General features: G+C 48.3%; 1 protein-coding gene across 1 annotated transcript in view; it reads left to right on the plus strand.

Annotated features, from left to right (window-relative positions):
- Nucleotides 1-21,415, plus strand: part of mrvi1 (murine retrovirus integration site 1 homolog) — an 80,316-nt gene that overhangs the window by 25,877 nt on the left and 33,024 nt on the right. Inside the window, 5 exon segments of the mRNA XM_084307588.1 lie at nt 3,531-3,731; nt 10,452-10,558; nt 13,305-13,372; nt 14,930-15,106; nt 15,432-15,509. Of these exon segments, the coding sequence (XP_084163714.1) occupies nt 3,660-3,731; nt 10,452-10,558; nt 13,305-13,372; nt 14,930-15,106; nt 15,432-15,509 (502 nt within the window). The 5' untranslated portion in view covers nt 3,531-3,659.

Genomic DNA, 21,415 nt, shown 5'->3' on the forward strand with positions numbered 1-21,415 from the left:
GCCGTTTCTGGTCGCACCAATCGTGTGACGGCAAGTTCTTTCGCCGGTTAAGCTTAGGCACTCTTTCGAAGTTGGTTAAGGTTAGAGTTTGTCTTAGAGCAGGGCGATAGAACACCAGCCCTGATTCCAAACTCTAACCGTAACCAACTTCGAAAGAGTCGCCTAAGCTTAACCAGTGATAAAATAGGCGTTAGGTAGTTTGCTGCTGGTCGAGGCGGAAATGGGCGCGTCACGCGATTGGGCGCACATGTCACATGACCAGAAACGTCAGTGGCCAATCAGATTAGCAAAACGCATGAACCGGTTGCCTTTCGAATAGACGCCAACGGGGGACCCGATGGCACTTGCTGCTGCGTGCAGCGTCCTTTAGGACGCCTGCAGTGAGCGGAGCTGATGTGTGGTGGCAGTCAGCTGGCAGCACAGAGAATGACGTTGCTGCAGATGCTAGCAGCGCCACGGCTCTGGAGGCTAGCAGTTAGCCGACAACTGAGACAGTAAAGCAGGGCAAAGTACAAAGAATTTACTAAGAACGTGAATTGTACAACTTCAAGGTGCCTTTTCGAGTGCCGCCGCTGCAAGGCAGGAGGGGAAAGACGGCAGGGTGGCCTAAAGGTTAGAGAAGCGGGTTTGTGACCGGAAGGTCGCCGGTTCGATCCCCGTGACCGGCAGGAACACCAACCGCTGAAGTGCCCTTGAGCAAGGCACTTAACCCCCAACTGCTCCAGTGGAGTTGCTCAGTGGCCAACGGTGTCAGACTGTGGTTGTACTGGGCAGCTCCCAGGTGTGAATGGAACTGTGTGAATGTGAAGCAGGGCGTAGCTGAAAAAGAGCATCTGTGCTCAGCGAACCTACCCAGGGTAAATAAAGGTAAAAAAAAAAGTCGAAATGGTCTCAATTAGGTGCTAATCACTACTTGATTGGGAGCTAATCACTACTTGATTGCATTGCCCACAACATCCAGTCATGAGCTGAACCAGGCCAACAAACATACACAAAGTAGGCATCATCTGTTTCAGTGCAAGGCAGTGATCGCAAGGCAGGCAGGGCAAGCAGTGGTCCAAGAGTGCTTCTAGCCGGTGGCTCGCCGTGAGAGACAGACGGTTCATGCAGGTCCCCGTGAGAGACAGACGGGTCATGCAGTTCCCCGTGAGAGACAGACGGGTCATGCAGGTCCCCGTGAGAGACAGACGGGTCATGCAGGTCCCCGTGAGAGACAGACGGGTCATGCAGTTCCCCATGAGAGACAGACGGGTCATGCAGTTCCCCGTGAGAGACAGACGGGTCATGCAGGTCCCCGTGAGAGACAGACGGGTCATGCAGTTCCCCGTGGTTTGATTAGTTTCCATTCCATGTTTACCGTACCTCAGAGAGCTGGAGTGTAGGGGAATGTCCGTTCTATACATGGTTCTTCTTCTATGGTATATGCTTAACCACAGCAGCAGAGGGCTGTGTGCAGGTGAGGCTGAACCACTGAGTAGCGTCCAGCTGCAGCTCCGGAGAGCGATCCCCTCACTAGGCGCTGTGGCAGCCAGTAGAGAGCGCGCGCTGATTGGCGGAGAGGGGACGTCACTCCACATTGAGCCTAGCCCCTCCCCCTTGACCAAGCTCGGTTGAGACGTGAGGTTGGAGAGAGGGTCGCGGCCAGGAATTGATTGATTGAACAGATTGCAGAATGGGTACATTACAGTAAAATACTTCCCCAACCCTAACCCTAACCCTAACCTCTATGGTTGAGGGCCTATGTTGCTTTGTTACAGGACGGATTACCAGCCCTGACTGTCACTCTAACCTTAACCTCTCTTAGATGAGGGCCTAAACCTAACCCTTAAGAGAAACTTCCGTACTTTCTCGTGAGAGGATCGCTCCGGAGCTGCAGCTGGAGGCTATTGGAACCACTGGGCTCTAAACCGATGTTACACACATTAAAGGAACACACCAAATTTTGGGGAAATTACCTTATCGTCTTCTCCAGAGAGAGACAATAAGATAGATACCAGTTTCCTCTCTGTGCGTTCAGTAGAAAGCTATCTGGCCGCACGTTAGCCTAGCTTAGCACAATGAATGGAAGCGGACATGACCGGTTAGCCCTCCAGGAGAGGAGGTGTTAGTTGGGACAATGCCTAGGCTAACCGGTCATGTCCGCTTCCATTCATTGTGCTAAGCTATAGGCTAACGTGCCACTAGATAGTTTCTACTGAACGCACAGAGAGGAAACTGGTATCTATCTTCTTGTCTCTCTCTCTGGAGAAGACGGTAAGCTTATTTCCCAAAAATGTTGGCGGGTTCATTTAAGACTTTGTGATCGTCTGAGCCATGTTGCCAAAATCGGACCATAATGAATTTGTAGTAAAGTCCCTCGTTCCTAGAGTATCACTTCATCATGGGTTCGATTCCCGCTTGGGGACCAGGTTTCCATGATGCCAGTTACCCAGGTGGGGTATCTCCCAGGCCTTTCTGTGTGGAGTTTGCATGTTCTCCCCGTGCTCGCAAGGGTTTCCCCCCCCCGATAAGATAAACCCAATGGAAAAACATGCACAACAATAGATCGCTAACGCTGTGGCGTCCTTGACGAAGACGGACAGGAGCACTTGGATTGGTCCCCTGGCGCGGCTCACGTTGCGCCTGTCTGCTCCCGGCTGCCCTTGGGGGGGAAGGACGACGGGATGGGTTAATCGCAGATACGAATCGCATGCATGCATCGCATGCATGCATCGCATGCGTGCCGATTGATGACCTCTGAGCAGGTCCTATATTATTATTATTATCATCTCCAATCTGTTCTCCAACATGCAGCAGCATTATGAGCAGAGGGTCACGGCAGTGGGAGATAACGTGGCTTCTTTCAAAGCACTTTGCCCCCCAGTGGTTTGGGGTGGAAGCCAACGTCCAGGGATATAAAGGAACTCATAACCTGGCTACACTCATATCACTGATGTACAGCTTAAAGATAAGCATTATTAAAGAATGTCTTGATAAAACTGTTGTATAATAGCAATAATAGTACACATGATGTTGTTTGGTACTGGGGATTTTGGCATTGCTGGAACTGCTGCTAAATGTGATTTCTGAAATGCAATACTGTAGTTCACTTGTTTCACTGTATAGTTCACTGTGCATGTGTGTGTGCGTGTGTGTGTGTGTGTGTGTGCGTGTGTGTGTGTGCGTGTTTGTGTGTGTGTGTGCGCGTGTGCGTGTGCGTGTGTGTGTGTGTGTGTGTGTGTGTGTGTGTGTGTGTATAAGTTAGTACTACTGACTGTAGTGCCAATCAGTATGTACAGAATTGTAGTATAATTATGTACAGTCAGTGATACAGGTATAACAACAGTATGGCAGTAGTCATATTGTCTATGTGTTTACTTTGGACCAGGATAGTGAGCTATCGATACCCAGACGTTTCATTGTGTTTATTTATTCAATATTTGTGTTACCAATTGTAAATTTTGTGTGTGCGTGTGTGTGTGTGTGTGTGTGTGTGTGTGTGTGCGTGCGTGTGCGTGTGTGTGTGTGTGTGTGTGTGCTTAAACTTGCAGGAAGAGGAGGTGCGCCCAGGACCTCCCACTGACCACAGTGATTTAGAGAAGCCCCCCGACTCACCCTGTGCTTCTGCAGGGTTGTTTGTTTTCCCCCACACCCGCTCCCGTCCCCCCCTGTCCCCCGCCATGCCCACGCTCCCAGAGGAGGAGGAGGACTCCCCAGAGGAGCTGGACAGCTCCTCCAGCTCGCCCAGCACAGTGAGTGACCCCTGACCCCTGACCCTGGTGGTGTTAGTGCTGCTGTACACGCCCCTTCTCACTGAACTCTACCCGGCCACCGCTTCCTGTATGTTGCAAGTAGCTCAGACGTTGTTGTTACACATGTGTGCAGCTTAACTGACAACAGGATTTTGATCTTGGTATACGACGTCATGACAGAAATGCGTGCGCAGACCCGAAGCAGAAATGAACGTGATCCTGGTCAGAACAACGGGGGGCAGACAGACGACAATATATTTGCAATCAATCCATGCCAAAGATAGATACAGTAATGCAAAGGTCAAAGACTCACACTCACAGCCGTGCTGATTTGGCTAAATGACATCCAGACGTTTTTTTCGTTTGAAACTACTTTTAGTCAGGGGAGTGTCATGGTTTCTCCATAGAGCCCCGTTGTACTTCTTTTGGCGCAGCAGCTCGCGCAGGTCCGGGGCGACTTAGTCACGTGACTCAGTTGGTATTGCTGAACACAGTATGTTTGTAAACAGCGAACAGGTCTATAGTGTACTATAAATGCTAAATGGTAAATGGCTGCATTTATATCACAGCTTTTATCCAAAGCGCTTTACAATTTTGTTCCTCATATTTTTACCCATTCACTCACACATTCACACACCGACGGCGGAGGCAACCATGCAAGGTGCCAACCTGCTCATCAGGAGCAATTAGGGGTTAAGTGTCTTGCTCAAGAACACTTCGACACACTGCCCGGGAGGAGCGGGAATCTAACCAGGAACCTCCGGATTATCAGACGACTGCTCTACCTCCCGAGCCACTGTCGCCCCTGTACGGTACATAGGCTGTGGGTGTTTATCGCTGGTGTTGGTATAGATGTGTCATTGTATAATTGCAGGGCCGCTCCTTGTAATACACAGACTATACGGTTGCATAGGGCCCCCACGCGCACTCATGTGTTGATCTGAGGAACCTATACATTTTAAGCTAATGTTAAATGCATTTATTGTTGACCAGAAAAGAGCTAAAAAGATAAACATTATTAAGATAGGGAAATGTATAGAGGAGCAACGGCATCTAGCGAGCAAATCACTGTCAAAGTCATTATCAGACTATGACACAATGACGTACCAACGTTGTTTACAGATGGACTTTAAAATAAGCATCAATCAAATAAGCATCTTGTGGAAAATTTAGCATTTGGTCTCATTTATACGCATCTGAGAGATGTTATAATGTACATCTGAGAGATGTTATAATGTACATCTGAGAGATGTTATAATGTACATCTGAGAGATGTTATAGTGTACATCCGAGAGATGTTATAATGTACATCTGAGAGATGTTATAGTGTACATCTGAGAGATGTTATAATGTACATCTGAGAGATGTTATAATGTACATCTGAGAGATGTTATAGTGTACATCTGAGAGATGTTATAATGTACATCCGAGAGATGTTATAATGTACATCTGAGAGATGTTATAGTGTACATCCGAGAGATGTTATAATGTACATCTGAGAGATGTTATAGTGTACATCTGAGAGATGTTATAATGTACATCCGAGAGATGTTATAATGTACATCCGAGAGATGTTATAATGTACATCTGAGAGATGTTATAATGTACATCTGAGATATGTTATAATGTACATCTGAGAGATGTTATAATGTACATCTGAGATATGTTATAATGTACATCTGAGAGATGTTATAATGTACATCCGAGAGATGTTATAATGTACATTTGAGAGATGTTATAGTGTACATCTGAGAGATGTTATAATGTACATCCGAGAGATGTTATAATGTACATCCGAGAGATGTTATAATGTACATCCGAGAGATGTTATAGTGTACATCCGAGAGATGTTATAATGTACATCTGAGAGATGTTATAATGTACATCTGAGAGATGTTATAATGTACATCCGAGAGATGTTATAATGTACATCTGAGAGATGTTATAATGTACATCCGAGAGATGTTATAATGTACATCCGAGAGATGTTATAATGTACATCCGAGAGATGTTATAATGTACATCCGGTACATCTGGTACGAGTTTCTTGAAATAGGGTCCCTACACAAGATTTCTCATAGTGCACCAAAAAAGCTAGAGATGGCCCTGTATAATAACGAATGGGTCAAGTCAAGGATTCCGGTTATCTGAAGTCTTCTTTCCCAGAGCTATTCTTGCCCCTGTCTATTCAGCTGCAGGATTAAGCTGAGAGCACAATGTTCTTCCGTCTCTTGTCCAAATTACATGCTCCTTTCCCCCTCTGGCTCCTCTGATAATGACTGAATGCTTGTCTAAAGGAGGCCACACCAGGGACGCGGCAAGTAGGGGTGCGGTGGGGGCTGCAGCACCCCCTGCTGGCGAGGAGTGTAACTGCAACTGCAAGGTTGTTTTGGCTTTTATTCCATTGTAACCGAGGCTACTCAATGTCACAGAGCGGAGCGGCACTGCAGATTTACCCTACTCTTGGAATTCATTGCCAGATCCTCATAGGGGCGCTGTCTCGATAATGCAGTGTTATTAACAGCGTGTAGCCGACGCATGAACCGGTTGGGATTCGAATAGACGCGGCCTGGGAGCGTCAACGCTTAACTGGAAATCCGTTGGTAAAAAAATAGACGCAGCCTGGAATAGTTTTGGGACGCTGAATTCGCAGTAAAGGAATATATGAACAAGCCAGCAGAACTATCCGAGCCCCCTGGAGGGTGGTCGAAGACCTTTTGCATGTCGGCGATCATGTATGCGGGGAACGAATTGCAGAGGGAGGGCGCAACAGGTGGGGTAAGCTGGGCTGTGATGTGTGCATCAAAACGGTTACATTGTTTGTCTCGCACGCTCCGCAGAGCTGAGCGTGGAGTTGGGCAGTGCAGTGGTCTCCTCTAGTAAACGAGAGTGTTGGTTTACCAGAGTGGTAAACCTATGACGTTATTATTATATCACTTATCTCAGCACCCCCTCATGACACGTTTCAGACCCTGTTGAACTATCGCTCTAGCCTCTGACTCAATAGTATCCATCTGCAGAACGTCAGCCCCAGCACTCTCAGGCCCCACCCACGCTAAATGTGATTTGACCAAAGCAGAGTATACAGACAGACAGTGGAGCTGTTTGCAGATAGCGAGCATTTTGACGTGTTGCGTGGTGGCGATGTCTCGCAGACAATACAACTACAAGTATAATTATATAATATATATATTTTATAAAAAAAAAAGAAAAAAAAATTATATATAAATTTTTTTTTTTTTATCAAAAACGATCTATATCTCAACACCCCCACTTCCCACGGACTTCCCGCGTCCCTGGGCCACACTGGTGTTAAAAAATATAGATCATATCAGGTCTACCTTTTTCCCCCTGAACATTTCCTCAGAATTCTATGTAGGGATTTTAGAATGTCGTAGATTTCAATGAGCAGAACTCCCAGTGACATCATCGATAGAATGTAACATGTGAGAACGTGACATAGGGATCAGGACTGTGTGTGAAGGAAGATACAGTATATGCTGGTATTTCACTATGGACTGGGGCTGTCTGCCTTGCCCCTCTTCTTCTTCAATTAACCCTTTCACTACCACACTACAAAGGGTTACCGCTTTCGCTACCACACTACAGAAGGTTAACCCTTTCACTACCACACTACAAAGGGTTAACACTTTCACTACAGGGCCTTTGCTGCTGCTGCCCCCTCCCTCTGGAATGCCCTCCCCAGCCATATCCGTGATGCAACCACTCTGACATCTTTTAAATCAGCCCTCAAAACCCACCTTTTCAATCTTGCTTTTGACCTTTAATTCTGTCAGTTTTATTTTATTTTGTCATGTATTATTTTGTTCTGTTTTTGTTTTGCCATAGTTTTGTCCCTTCTACCCATGTAAAGCATCTTTGAGCACCTGGAAAAGCGCTATTATATATAAAATGGATGTATTATTATTATTATTTACCACCCTACAGATGGTTAACCCTGTCACTACCACACTACAAAGGGTTAACGCTTTTGCTACCACACTACAGAATGTTAACCCTTTCACTACCACACTACAAAGGATTAACGATTTCGCTACCACACTACAGAAGGTTAACCCTTTCGCTAACCTTCTATAGTGTGGTAGTGAAAGGGTTAACCTTCTATAGTGTGGTAGTGAACGGGTTAACTTTCTATAGTGTGGTAGTGAAAGGGTTAACCTTCTATAGTGTGGTAGTGAAAGGGTTAACCTTATATAGTGTGGTAGTGAAAGGGTTAACTTTCTATAGTGTGGTAGTGAAAAGGTTAACCTTCTGTAGTGTGGTAGTGAAAGGTTAACCGTCTGCAGTATGGTAGTGAAAGGGTTAACCTTCTATAGATGGCCCAGATTCGCTGGGGGAAAAAAAGTGTTAGATTACTAGATTTGTCAAATTACTAATATGACTTTCACGTGAGCAGAATTTCCTGGTTGATAAGGGACTGTGCGTTATTTATGAGGGGGAGGGAGGCCGGGGACTGTTGTTGTTTTCGTTTTTTCTGACCTACAGTAACAATATTATTCAGAGACCCTCCCTGATTAACTGGGAGAAAATGCATGACCCTCCCCCAGGATTGGCGCCAGACCTAATCAAGCAGGGAAGGGGGGGGTCCTAGTCCCTAGTCCTTAAAAACATTATTGATGTCCCTCCCCCATTTCACCCCCCCCCCCCCCCCCCCCCCCCCCCCCTCCATTTCATAAATAACGCACAGTCCCTGAGAAGACAGTGGCGCTGTTGTGTTTTACAAGAGACAATTCTCTCTGACCAATCACTGGTCGTCCGTGTTTTCACGTCACCCTTTGTTATCGCCACTGTTCATGTGTAGGACCAGTTACCAGGTACCGTCCACAACCAGTACCAACCAGGTACCAGGTACCGTCCACAACCAGTACCAACCAGGTACCCGTTACTGTCCACAACCAGTACCAACCAGGTACCAGGTACCGTCCACAACCAGTACCAACCAGGTACCAGGTACTGTCCACAACCAGTACCAACCATGTACCAGGTACTGTCCACAACCAGTACCAACCAGGTACCAGGTACCGTCCACAACCAGTACCAACCAGGTACCAGGTACCGTCCACAACCAGAACCAACCAGGTACCAGGTACTGTCCACAACCAGTACCAACCAGGTACCAGGTACTGTCCACAACCAGTACCAACCAGGTACCAGGTACCGTCCACAACCAGTACCAACCAGGTACCAGGTCCACAACCAGTACCAACCAGGTACCAGGTACTGTCCACAACCAGTACCAACCAGGTACCCGGTACTGTCCACAACCAGTACCAACCAGTGAACCAGGTACCCGGTACTGTCCACAACCTCTGCCCGGTGGGAAACCAAAAAAGGCATAGTGGAGTTGAGACGGTACCAAGCGGCTCCATCATCACAGACTGAACTATGTTGCATTGCATTCCTGGGATATTTGGAAGGGCTTTCCGCCCGGTCTTATAAATCAACCGGAGACAATACTCGTGAAACACCCCTTTAAGTCATCGAAGAAGAAACGTGAAGAGTGCTCCGTGGAGCTCTGCTAGATGCAGCCATCGTTTACTGTTTGAAACATAACGACATCAACGATTTTATAGAATGGATGGCTGGCTGCGCCTGATTACTCTTCCTCTGAGGACACAGTCTTCCGCTGCAGGCAGTCGTAAACGCGGCCCAGATAAGACGCGCCTGCAGAACGTCATGAACCTCGCTAATCTAATCTTCCTGACATATCGCCAGAGGTATATCCCTCTTTATTACACAGCAGCCGTGGCCTTTCTGCAGATTTCTAGGAAAGAGGGTTCCACTTATCTGGATTCCATTCTGAGTTTATTGAGTTCTACGTGAATTAGTGCCTGTCTGATTATTCACACACCTCCCTTTGATGAAAGGACTAGGATTTTATGAAATAGAAACAGGGCGACCTTTCATTTCAAAAGTATGGTACTTGTGATTCTTGGACATTAAAGGTGTTCAGGTCAGGTTCAACATTTGCTATATGGATTGACACATACTGTATGTGTATTGAACAATGTAATTAGCGTTGAGTGTTGATATGTCCTTTTTCTCTAAGAGACTCCAATAGCCAGTCAAATAGGATGTCTTTACTTACCTATAAGGAAACGCTGCATGTGCAGGAGATTGCAAATTGCTAAGAAATTCGGTAGAATTGACTACAAACCATCTGTCCACCAGGTGAGCCAAGTGTCTCCCTGAATTCCAAAACATGAGAGAACCACAAGTTTGTGTGTTTTTCTGTCCACTTCAGATTCCACGGCATTCCCTATATACTGTAGTACCAACCATGTTAACAGCGCAGACTTTATAGAAGAGTTGTGGAGTCCATTTGGCCTGTCCTTGCATTGATATCAACATGGGTGGTTAAAGAAAACAGCTTTAACCAAAAAACAATCCATCAAGTCACCAGACAGCTCTGAGAAAGTGTAGACACCGGTATTTTCATAGAGATGTGTACACAAGCAATAAGGTTAAAAGGTCACAGCGTTGGAACATTCCTCGTCCCTCTCCGTAGCGTAAGACATGTGGTGACATTTGGTGAGATGTCAGTGTGTTTAATCATAAAATATTTCCTCTCAGAACCATCTACTCATTTCCAGTGTACAATATTGCTATACGAGTATCCATATTTGCGAGTTATTTTATCAAGACAATGTGTACTGGTAGCAACTCTAACCTGTGTGTTTCTCTGTCCCTTCTTGTTAGTGTACACCTGTTGAAAGCCGAGCCGTGACCATGACTGCCCCCAGCATCGTTTTGCCACAGCAAGCCACCATTGTGCAACAAGATGGTCGACCCATTGAGCAGACCAGGTATTCAAGTCTTCTTACATTTACATTTACGTTTAGTCATTTAGCCGTTATGATGAATTGAAAATGGGGGACCCTGATGTAAACAAGACGAAAGTCTTTCTCTGGTCTGCATCCCCTTAACAATTGTGTGTATTGAGCGGTACTGTATTGTACCCGTTCTGCAATCTGTTAATAACATTTTCAATCAATCAAGCTGATGCTTTTATCCAGCACAAGTTATGTACAACAAGTCAGCAGGACATTTACAACTCTGGCAGCCAGGTAACATTGTTGTTCGGCAAACAGTGTAGAACTTAAGTGCTACAGTATTGAGTGCATACTGTAGTAGTTTAGACATAATATTAGCATATTAGGTAGTAATATAGGCAGGGTAGATTACTTAGTAGCAAAGTGCATAATAGTAAAAGACAGTAACAAGGTTAGTATTTATTTATTTATTTTTTATATATATACCAGATATAGATTGAATAAGTGTGTTTTTGGTTGACGGTGGAAAGTTGGACGGGCTGTCCTGACTGTGGTGAGAAGTTAGTTCCACCATTGTGGAGCAAGGACTGAGAATAGCCTGTTTCACTTTGATGACCCCTCGGATAGGAGTGGGTCTGACTGAGGCGGCCAGAAGATGTAGAGCGGAGGGGTCTTGAGGGTGTGTAGTTACTAGTTAGAGACCATTGACCGGATGTAGGAGGGAGCCGTTGCCCTCGTCAAGGACCTTGAAGCGTATTCGTGCGGCAATGGGAAGCCAGTGCAGCTCTCTAAGAAGTAGGGTAACGTGGGCTGACTTTGGTAGATCAGGCGGGCCGCTGCATTCTGTATGAGTTGAAGTGGATTGTGGGCAGTAGCTGGTAGACCAGCTAGCAGTGCATTGCAGTAGCCGAGGCAAGACATGACTGTTGATTGCAGGAGGAGTTGGGTGGCTTCTTTTTGTCGGACGTTGCTCAGGAAGAATCTATCTGCAGGTTATGGTTGTTGAGGCGATGTGAGCAGAGCCTACAACTTCCATTCCTGCGAGGGATGTGAGGAGGATCTGTGGGTTGACTGTATTGAAGGGTTGATTTTCTTATGAGCAGTGTGACTCTAGCTTGATTTAGCCTCTTAACACGCAACGGCCCACATGTGGGCCCTCTTGAGGACGATTTGCCCACCGGCGCGACGCAACACTTTGCCGACCTCTAGCGGCTTGGGTCTGCATTTCTTTTAATACAATATATTGAATTAAAGCCCTATTTGTCCACCTCAGGCGACAAAATCCATTCAGCGGTTCTCGAGTTACATGCCGATATGTGAGGCGTGCGCCATTGTACACGGCAGAGTGAGATTACCACCCCCGACTCCCGAGGCTCTAGCTCCGTCAATCATTTGGCGATCTCGAAAATGATTGGACAGGGTTTCCAATGATACCCCACGTGGGGATGTGCGAATCTGGGATCTAGGTGAAAAGTCACAAGCGAAAACCGGAAGAGAAAAAACCGCAGAATGAATTGAAGTCAATGAGGAAATGGAATCCTGGAGAGCTTTTATTTTGTACATAGTTTACCAAAATCGCTCCTAATCACTAATTTCTGAACGGATTTGGACATGTACTACATAAAACTTCAGGCTATGGACCCAGGGTGTTTTCCAGCTCATACCAATTTTTTTTGGATATACTATTTCTGGATATTGCAGAAATAGTTCAGACCTATGTTACTCTATTTCATTAGCACTAAAAGTGATCTTTCTTTATTGTATCAGAAACTCAGAATGTTATCTTTCAAAAGAGACCAGGCTTTATCGAATCCAGCTGTCAGTGGTGCCTCCGGCTTGGCCAGTCGTCATACTGACACAGTTGGCAGTGTCCGCGGGAGGGAGCTGTGGTAATCTGGTAGTTGTAAACAGCGACTCCTACAGGTCGGTCAGGGCGCCTGCACAGCGAGGAAGGGATCTGGGTGAGGTAGTGTGCCCTCCCACGTGTTACACTCACCCAATGAGAGTCCTCGCTGCCAGGTGAAAAGAGGCTGCTGGCTGTCTCCTATGTATCGGAGGAAGCATGTGATAGACTTCAGGGCTCCCTAGACCGGCAAGTAGGGGGCAAATGCGCGCAACGACCAAGAAGGGGAGGGGCGGATAAAAAAAAGAGACCAGGCTTATGCATGTGCTATGAGTATAATGTATAGTATTTTGGTTTGCAAAAGAAGTATGCAGTCCTCAAAAACTAAAACAAAAATGTCAACTTTTTGGGACGCCTGTTAAGAGGTGTATTGAAGGGTTGATTCTCTTATGAGCGCAGTGTGACTCTAGCTTGATTTAAGAGAAGTGGGAACCACCACAGAGTTGAGCGAGGAGTTGATGGTTGCAGTTAGGAATGGGAGGATGTCTGGTGCTATGGTCTGGAGGAGTGAGGAGGATGTCTGGTGCTGTGGTCTGGAGGAGTGCGGAGGATATCGGGTCCAGCTGGCATGTATAGTGGGACGGTTCGACGTTACCAGTGTCAGCGTGTCAGTGGATGGGGGTTGGGAGAAGCAGCTGCAGATGTTCTTTACCTTTTTCTCAAAGAAGGCTCCAGGTCCTTCGTCTGGGGCACATAATTATACTAAAGCCTTTTAGGCTCAAGAGGACAAAAATAGCTTTATCCACACACTATGAAGGTATGTCTAGGAAAGGAAATCCATGTATCGTCTGCAGGCTTTAGAGTAACTACTCAATATAAATACAGGCTCGGGTTCTCGGAACACTGTGTTGTAACATGGCTTCTTCTCTCCTACAGGCCGCACAGTCCCAGAACTCGTCTGGCCAGAAACTCCCAGTGCTCTGGAGGCCCCATTACCACAGTCGGTGGGTGAACCCGGTTATCTACTGTATATACGCTGGCCTTATTCAGCTCGCCACAACACTCACCACATATTTATGATTATTGACTTGCAATCTACCAGAGTACACTGTAAAAATAGGAGCGTCATCTGGTCATTTTTAAACTATCTGCCCATTTTATTCAACCAAAACTGTGTAAAATGCAATTCATAAATAGTTCAAATTTATTGAATTCAGCTCAATTCGATTTCGGCACAGTCTTTTTTTTATTATGTATAGGTTAATAATTATTATTTAATAAATATTAATGAACCCCAATCCCAGTTTTTACAGTGTGTACCTAATGTCTTTCAGCCCAGGTTCAAATTGAGTAACATTAGTATATATCACCCTAGAATAGGCTTATTGAAACATACTAGTCTTGTGCTGAGCCAACAGAAACATCCTAAGCCATAGTTTGGTGATTTGCGTACCTTGAGTAATGTCTAAGATTGGTCTTCAGCGTCACAGAGAGGTGAGAGACGGAGCAGTCTTCCCTGAACACCTGATATGCTTCTACTGCGCCGTTGGGGTTTTGATAAATCGTTGCTCGTTGCTGAGCTCAGAGAATCAAGTTGCAGTCATTTGTCATCGTCTCTGTGTTTTGATTGTGTGTGTGTGTGTGTGTGTGTGTGTGTGTGTGTGTGTGTGTGTGTGTGTGTGTGTGTGTGTGTGTGTGTGTGTGTGTGTGTGTATGTGTGTGTGTATGTACTGTACTGTACATGTGCCTATGTTTGTGACTCACATCCATTTTCAAAACCCTTCTTGGCAAGAGGTCTCTCTACTTTGGAAACACAAATATTCCACAAGCAACTACGTTTACATGCATGTAGGTTTTCGTCATTTGCAGTGAGATTAGACAGGATCATAGGTATATTTTGATCTTAATTGACCTTTTTCAAACCCGCCCTCTTTTCTTCTTCCGGGGAAATCAAGAGTTGTGATTGGAGGATCAAGAAAAGAAGGCGAGGCTTGAGATAAAACCGATGGATAATCATCATCATATTTCCTTTCTATTTGAAACCATCTACATTTGCTCAGTGAAACATGTTAAGAACATTAATATGGCTGCTTTATTTTGCTTTGTTTTGTATTGTGTGTTGTGTGTTGATGGTGTTATATTCTTCTTATTATTGTTGTTGGTGTTATTATTGTTGTTGTACCCTCATATCTTAATTGACTTACTTTGAAGGGGGGGGGTGCTAAATAAAAGAAAGTAATTATAAAATGTATATACCTGTGTGTGTGTGTGGGTGCCTGTGCGTGCATTTGTGCGTGTACCTGTGTGTGTGTGTGTATGTGCCTGTGTGTGTGTGTGCCTGTGTGTGTGCCTGCATGTGTGTGTGCATGTGCCTGTGTGTGTGTGCCTGTGTGTGTGTGCCTGCATGTGTGTGTGCCTGTGTGTGTGTGTGTGTGTCTGTCTGTCTGTCTGTCTGTCTGTCTGTCTGTCTGTCTGTCTGTCTGTCTGTGTGTGTGTGTGTGTGTGTGTGTGTGTGTGTGTGTGTGTGTGTGTGTGTGTGTGTGTGTGTGTGTGTGTCTCAGACCTCCGAGGGGCAGTGATTGACCTGGTGAAGGACCCGCTCCCGGAGCTGCAGCTGTCGGAGGAGGAGAGACAGAGGAACCTGGAGCTGCTGGTCGAAGCCAAGAGGGTCAGTGAGCGCTTCCTGCTGCGCAGAGGGAGGCGCTCCACCAGCAGCCTGACCGACTCCTCCCCCACAGGTACACACACACACACACACACACACACACACACACACACACACACACACACACACACACACACACACACACACACACACACACACACACACACACACACACACACACACACACACACACACACACACACACACACACACACACACACACACAAACACACACACACACAGAGACACTGGTGACCAGTAGTGTCCAAGATAGACAAACACAGATAGAACGAACGCATTAGAGACCAATCCACAGTCCCTACTTCCATAGTTTCATTGCACGGGGGACAGATGCGTCACAGTCAACATAATTAATTAAAAAAGTGTTTTATCTGCAGGTCTAACTCCAAATCCTACTCCGTCATCGTCTCCAGTGTCGTCCAGAAGCAGCTCGCTCACCGTGGCCCCTCAGATTGGTATGTAGTTGACTTCCATCCACCCGCTTCAAGGACAGCTTCTTTCCAACAGCCATTCGGACCCTGAACATTGGACATTTTTACGGGGGCCCGTTTAGAATTGCAGCCTCCCGTAGGTGCTCTTTGAGGGCGGTTTTGAAGGTGGGTAGGGATTCACATTATGTTACGGCTGTGGGTATATAGATGACATATCTCTCTGCATAAGTCACTTAATCTCTCTGCGTAAGTCACTTACTCTCTCTGCGTAAGTCACTTACTGTACTCTCTCTGCGTAAGTCACTTACTCTCTCTGCGTGAGTCACTTACTCTCTCTGCATAAGTCACTTAATCTCTCTGCGTAAGTCACTTACTCTCTCTGCGTAAGTCACTTACTGTACTCTCTCTGCGTAAGTCACTTACTCTCTCTGCGTGAGTCACTTACTCTCTCTGCGTAAGTCACTTACTGCGTAAGTCACTTACTCTCTCTGCGTAAGTCACTTACTCTCTCTGCGTAAGTCACTTACTCTCTCTGCGTAAGTCACTTACTCTCTCTGCGTAAGTCACTTACTCTCTCTGCGTAAGTCACTTACTCTCTCTGCGTAAGTCACTTAATCTCTCTGCGTAAGTCACTTACTCTCTCTGCGTAAGTCACTTACTCTCTCTGCGTAAGTCACTTAATCTCTCTGCGTAAGTCACTTACTCTCTCTGCGTAAGTCACTTACTGTACTCTCTCTGCGTAAGTCACTTACTCTCTCTGCGTAAGTCACTTACTCTCTCTGCGTAAGTCACCTACTCTCGCTGCGTAAGTCACTTACTCTCTCTGCGTAAGTCACTTACTCTCTCTGCGTAAGTCACTTACTCTCTCTGCATAAGTCACTTACTCTCTCTGCATAAGTCACTTACTCTCTCTGCGTAAGTCACCTACTCTCTCTGCGTTTTGGAGGAACGCCAACTTCAAAGGTAGAACCTATAATAATTCCTTGTTCGGTTCAAAGGGAGCAGCTGCCAACTGGCTTTCAACACCAGGTCCCATGTGGGGGGCTGTCTGCCTGACAACACCAGGTCCCATGTGGGGGGCTGTCTGCCTGACAACACCAGGTCCCATGTGGGGGGCTGTCTGCCTGACAACACCAGGTCCCATGTGGGGGGCTGTCTGCCTGACAACAGGTCCCATGTGGGGGGCTGTCTGCCTGACAACAGGTCCCATGTGGGGGGCTGTCTGCCTGACACCAGGTCCCATGTGGGGGGCTGTCTGCCTGACAACACCAGGTCCCATGTGGGGGGCTGTCTGCCTGACAACACCAGGACCCATGTGGGGGGCTGTCTGCCTGACAACAGGTCCCATGTGGGGGGCTGTCTGCCTGACAACACCAGGTCCCATATGGGGGGCTGTCTGCCTGACACCAGGTCCCATGTGGGGAGCTGTCTGCCTGACAACACCAGGTCCCATGTGGGGGGCTGTCTGCCTGACAACACCAGGACCCATGTGGGGGGCTGTCTGCCTGACAACACCAGGACCCATGTGGGGGGCTGTCTGCCTGACAACACCAGGTCCCATGTGGGGGGCTGTCTGCCTGACAACACCAGGACCCATGTGGGGGGCTGTCTGCCTGACAACACCAGGTCCCATGTGGGGGGCTGTCTGCCTGACAACACCAGGTCCCATGTGGGGGGCTGTCTGCCTGACAACAGGTCCCATGTGGGGGGCTGTCTGCCTGACAACAGGTCCCATGTGGGGGGCTGTCTGCCTGACAACAGGTCCCATGTGGGGGGCTGTCTGCCTGACAACACCAGGTCTCATGTGGGGGGCTGTCTGCCTGACAACAGGTCCCATGTGGGGGGCTGTCTGCCTGACACCAGGTCCCATGTGGGGGGCTGTCTGCCTGACAACACCAGGTCCCATGTGGGGGGCTGTCTGCCTGACAACACCAGGTCCCATGTGGGGGGCTGTCTGCCTGACAACAGATCCCATGTGGGGGGCTGTCTGCCTGACACCAGGTCCCATGTGGGGGGCTGTCTGCCTGACAACACCAGGTCCCATGTGGGGGGCTGTCTGCCTGACAACACCAGGTCCCATGTGGGGGGCTGTCTGCCTGACAACACCAGGTCCCATGTGGGGGGCTGTCTGCCTGACAACACCAGGTCCCATGTGGGGGGCTGTCTGCCTGACAACAACAGGTCCCATGTGGGGGGCTGTCTGCCTGACACCAGGTCCCATGTGGGGGGCTGTCTGCCTGACACCAGGTCCCATGTGGGGGGCTGTCTGCCTGACAACACCAGGTCCCATGTGGGGGGCTGTCTGCCTGACAACACCAGGTCCCATGTGGGGGGATGTCTGCCTGACACCAGGTCCCATGTGGGGGGCTGTCTGCCTGACAACACCAGGTCCCATGTGGGGGGATGTCTGCCTGACAACACCAGGTCCCATGTGGGGGGCTGTCTGCCTGACAACACCAGGTCCCATGTGGGGGGCTGTCTGCCTGACACCAGGTCCCATGTGGGGGGATGTCTGCCTGACAACACCAGGTCCCATGTGGGGGGCTGTCTGCCTGACAACACCAGGTCCCATGTGGGGGGATGTCTGCCTGACAACACCAGGTCCCATGTGGGGGGCTGTCTGCCTGACACCAGGTCTCATGTGGGGGGATGTCTGCCTGACAACAGGTCCCATGTGGGGGGCTGTCTGCCTGACACCAGGTCCCATGTGGGGGGCTGTCTGCCTGACAACACCAGGTCCCATGTGGGGGGCTGTCTGCCTGACACCAGGTCCCATGTGGGGGGCTGTCTGCCTGACACCAGGTCCCATGTGGGGGGATGTCTGCCTGACAACACCAGGTCCCATGTGGGGGGCTTCTTCCCCCAGGCCATCAGAGCCCTGAACACTGAACCCTCCACACACAAGCACACATGAGCACACACACAACACACACACTGTACACGCTCACACACTAGCAGCCACTTTAACATGAGCAGGCACACACTCATGCTGCACACGCCCACACTTATGGCCACTAAGGAAAGGTCACTTTAAAAATAGTATAGTATAACCGGAGATTGTATAAATTAGCATGTACAGAAAGACACTACCAAAGGACCTAGTATGTCCTCCATGCTCTGTAAATAACGTATGTACATATACCGATATGCCCTAACATGTTACTTGTTTATTGCACAATGTTACTTGTTTATTGCACAATGTTGATTCTATTATATGTTATTTGCACATTGTTGCAGGCAAGACCACCCGCATTTCATTGTATACTTGTATGCCGTGACAAATAAATCTCTTGACTTGACTTGACTTGTCTGCCTGACAACACCAGGTCCCATGTGGGGGGCTGTCTGCCTGACACCAGGTCCCATGTGGGGGGCTGTCTGCCTGACAACAGGTTACACCAGGTCCCATGTGGGGGGCTGTCTGCCTGACACCAGGTCCCATGTGGGGGGCTGTCTGCCTGACACCAGGTCCCATGTGGGGGGCTGTCTGCCTGACAACACCAGGTCCCATGTGGGGGGCTGTCTGCCTGACACCAGGTCCCATGTGGGGGGCTGTCTGCCTGACAACACCAGGTCCCATGTGGGGGGCTGTCTGCCTGACACCAGGTCCCATGTGGGGGGCTGTCTGCCTGACAACACCAGGTCCCATGTGGGGGGCTGTCTGCCTGACAGGTTATTGAATTAAATGGATATCCATACACTGGATTCAGCTCCCAATACAACCCAACAGGGGCTTCATCATGCAGTGGTTTTTTGCTTGTGTAAATTAAAGTATCAGGAGTTGTAATCCAGTGTGCGTGTATCCATTTTGTTCTATAATCATAATGTACTTGTATCCTGCAACTGGCCTGGATGTGCACACAGCTACTCTACCGTGCCTGACAACAGGTATCATCTTCCTTGAGCCCTGGGGAAATCTCTTAACCGGAGGGTGGTTAAATACGAATTACTCCCTGGAACCTTTGTGACACACGTAAACTTTAATAGTTGAGTGCACTGCAAGCGGCATTCATCCAATAGTTTCTGTAAAAAGTTAAGAATATGACAAAGGATCTACATTCCTCCTCATCACATCACTAAAACAAAGATCTACTTTCCTCCTCATCACATCACTAAAACAAAGATCTACTTTCCTCCTCATCACATCACTGAAACAAGGGATCTACATTCCTCCTCATCACATCACTAAAACAAAGATCTACTTTCCTCCTCATCACATCACTAAAACAAAGATCTACTTTCCTCCTCATCACATCACTGAAACAAGGGATCTACATTCCTCCTCATCACATCACTAAAACAAAGTCCAATACCCAGTGGAAGCCTTTGAAATAGAGTCAGCCTTGGCGACACTGAATAGTATAAATTACATTTGCTATCAGCCCATAGCTACTCAGTCCCTGCCGTTCAGAGGCCAGACTAGGAGTGGCTCTCTCCAGGGGTCAGACTAGGAGTGGCTCTCTCCAGGGGTCAGACTAGGAGTGGATCTCTCCGGGGGTCAGACTAGGAGTGGATCTCTCATGGGATCAGACTAGGAGTGGATCTCTCCGGGGGTCAGACTAGGAGTGGATCTCTCATGGGATCAGACTAGGAGTGTCTCTCTCAGAGGCCCAGACTAGGAGTGTCTCTCTCAGGGGATCAGACTAGGAGTGTCTCTCTCAGGGGATCAGACTAGGAGTGGCTCTCTCTCTCAGGGGATCAGACTAGGAGTGGCTCTCTCTCTCAGGGGATCAGACTAGGAGTGGCTCTCTCTCAGGGGATCAGACTAGGAGTGGCTCTCTCAGGGGATCAGACTAGGAGTGTCTCTCAGGGGATCAGACTAGGAGTGGCTCTCTCTCTCAGGGGATCAGACTAGGAGTGGCTCTCTCTCAGGGGATCAGACTAGGAGTGGCTCTCAGGGGATCAGACTAGGAGTGTCTCTCTCAGGGGATCAGACTAGGAGTGGCTCTCCAGGGGTCAGACTAGGAGTGTCTCTCTCAGGGGATCAGACTAGGAGTGTCTCTCTCAGGGGATCAGACTAGGAGTGACTCTCAGGGGATCAGACTAGGAGTGGCTCTCTCAGGGGATCAGACTAGGAGTGGCTCTCTGTCTCCAGGGGTCAGACTAGGAGTGTCTCTCTCAGGGGATCAGACTAGGAGTGGCTCTCTCTCTCAGGGGATCAGACTAGGAGTGACTCTCTCTCATGGGATCAGACTAGGAGTGGCTCTCTCTCTCTCAGGGGATCAGACTAGGAGTGTCTCTCTCTCAGGGGAGCAGACTAGGAGTGGCTCTCTCTCAGGGGATCAGACTAGGAGTGTCTCTCTCTCAGGGGATCAGACTAGGAGTGGCTCTCTCTCTCAGGGGATCAGACTAGGAGTGTCTCTCTCAGGGGATCAGACTAGGAGTGGCTCTCTCTCAGGGGATCAGACTAGGAGTGGTTCTCTCTCTCATGGGATCAGACTAGGAGTGTCTCTCTCAGGGGATCAGACTAGGAGTGTCTCTCTCGGGGGATCAGACTAGGAGTGTCTCTCTCAGGGGATCAGACTAGGAGTGTCTCTCTCTCAGGGGATCAGACTAGGAGTGTCTCTCTCGGGGGATCAGACTAGGAGTGTCTCTCTCAGGGGATCAGACTAGGAGTGGCTCTCTCTCTCGGGGGATCAGACTAGGAGTGGCTCTCTCAGGGGATCAGACTAGGAGTGGCTCTCTCTCTCGGGGGATCAGACTAGGAGTGGCTCTCTCTCTCAGGGGATCAGACTAGGAGTGGCTCTCTCTCTCAGGGGATCAGACTAGGAGTGGCTCTCTCTCTCAGGGATCAGACTAGGAGTGGCTCTCTCTCTCAGGGGATCAGACTAGGAGTGTCTCTCTCAGGGGGTCAGACTAGGAGTGGCTCTCTCTCAGGGGATCAGACTAGGAGTGGCTCTCTCTCTCTCAGGGGATCAGACTAGGAGTGT

The sequence above is a fragment of the Notolepis coatsorum genome (genome assembly GCF_963971535.1).
Source record: "Notolepis coatsorum genome assembly, chromosome: 2".
Taxonomy (NCBI): domain Eukaryota; kingdom Metazoa; phylum Chordata; class Actinopteri; order Aulopiformes; family Paralepididae; genus Notolepis; species Notolepis coatsorum.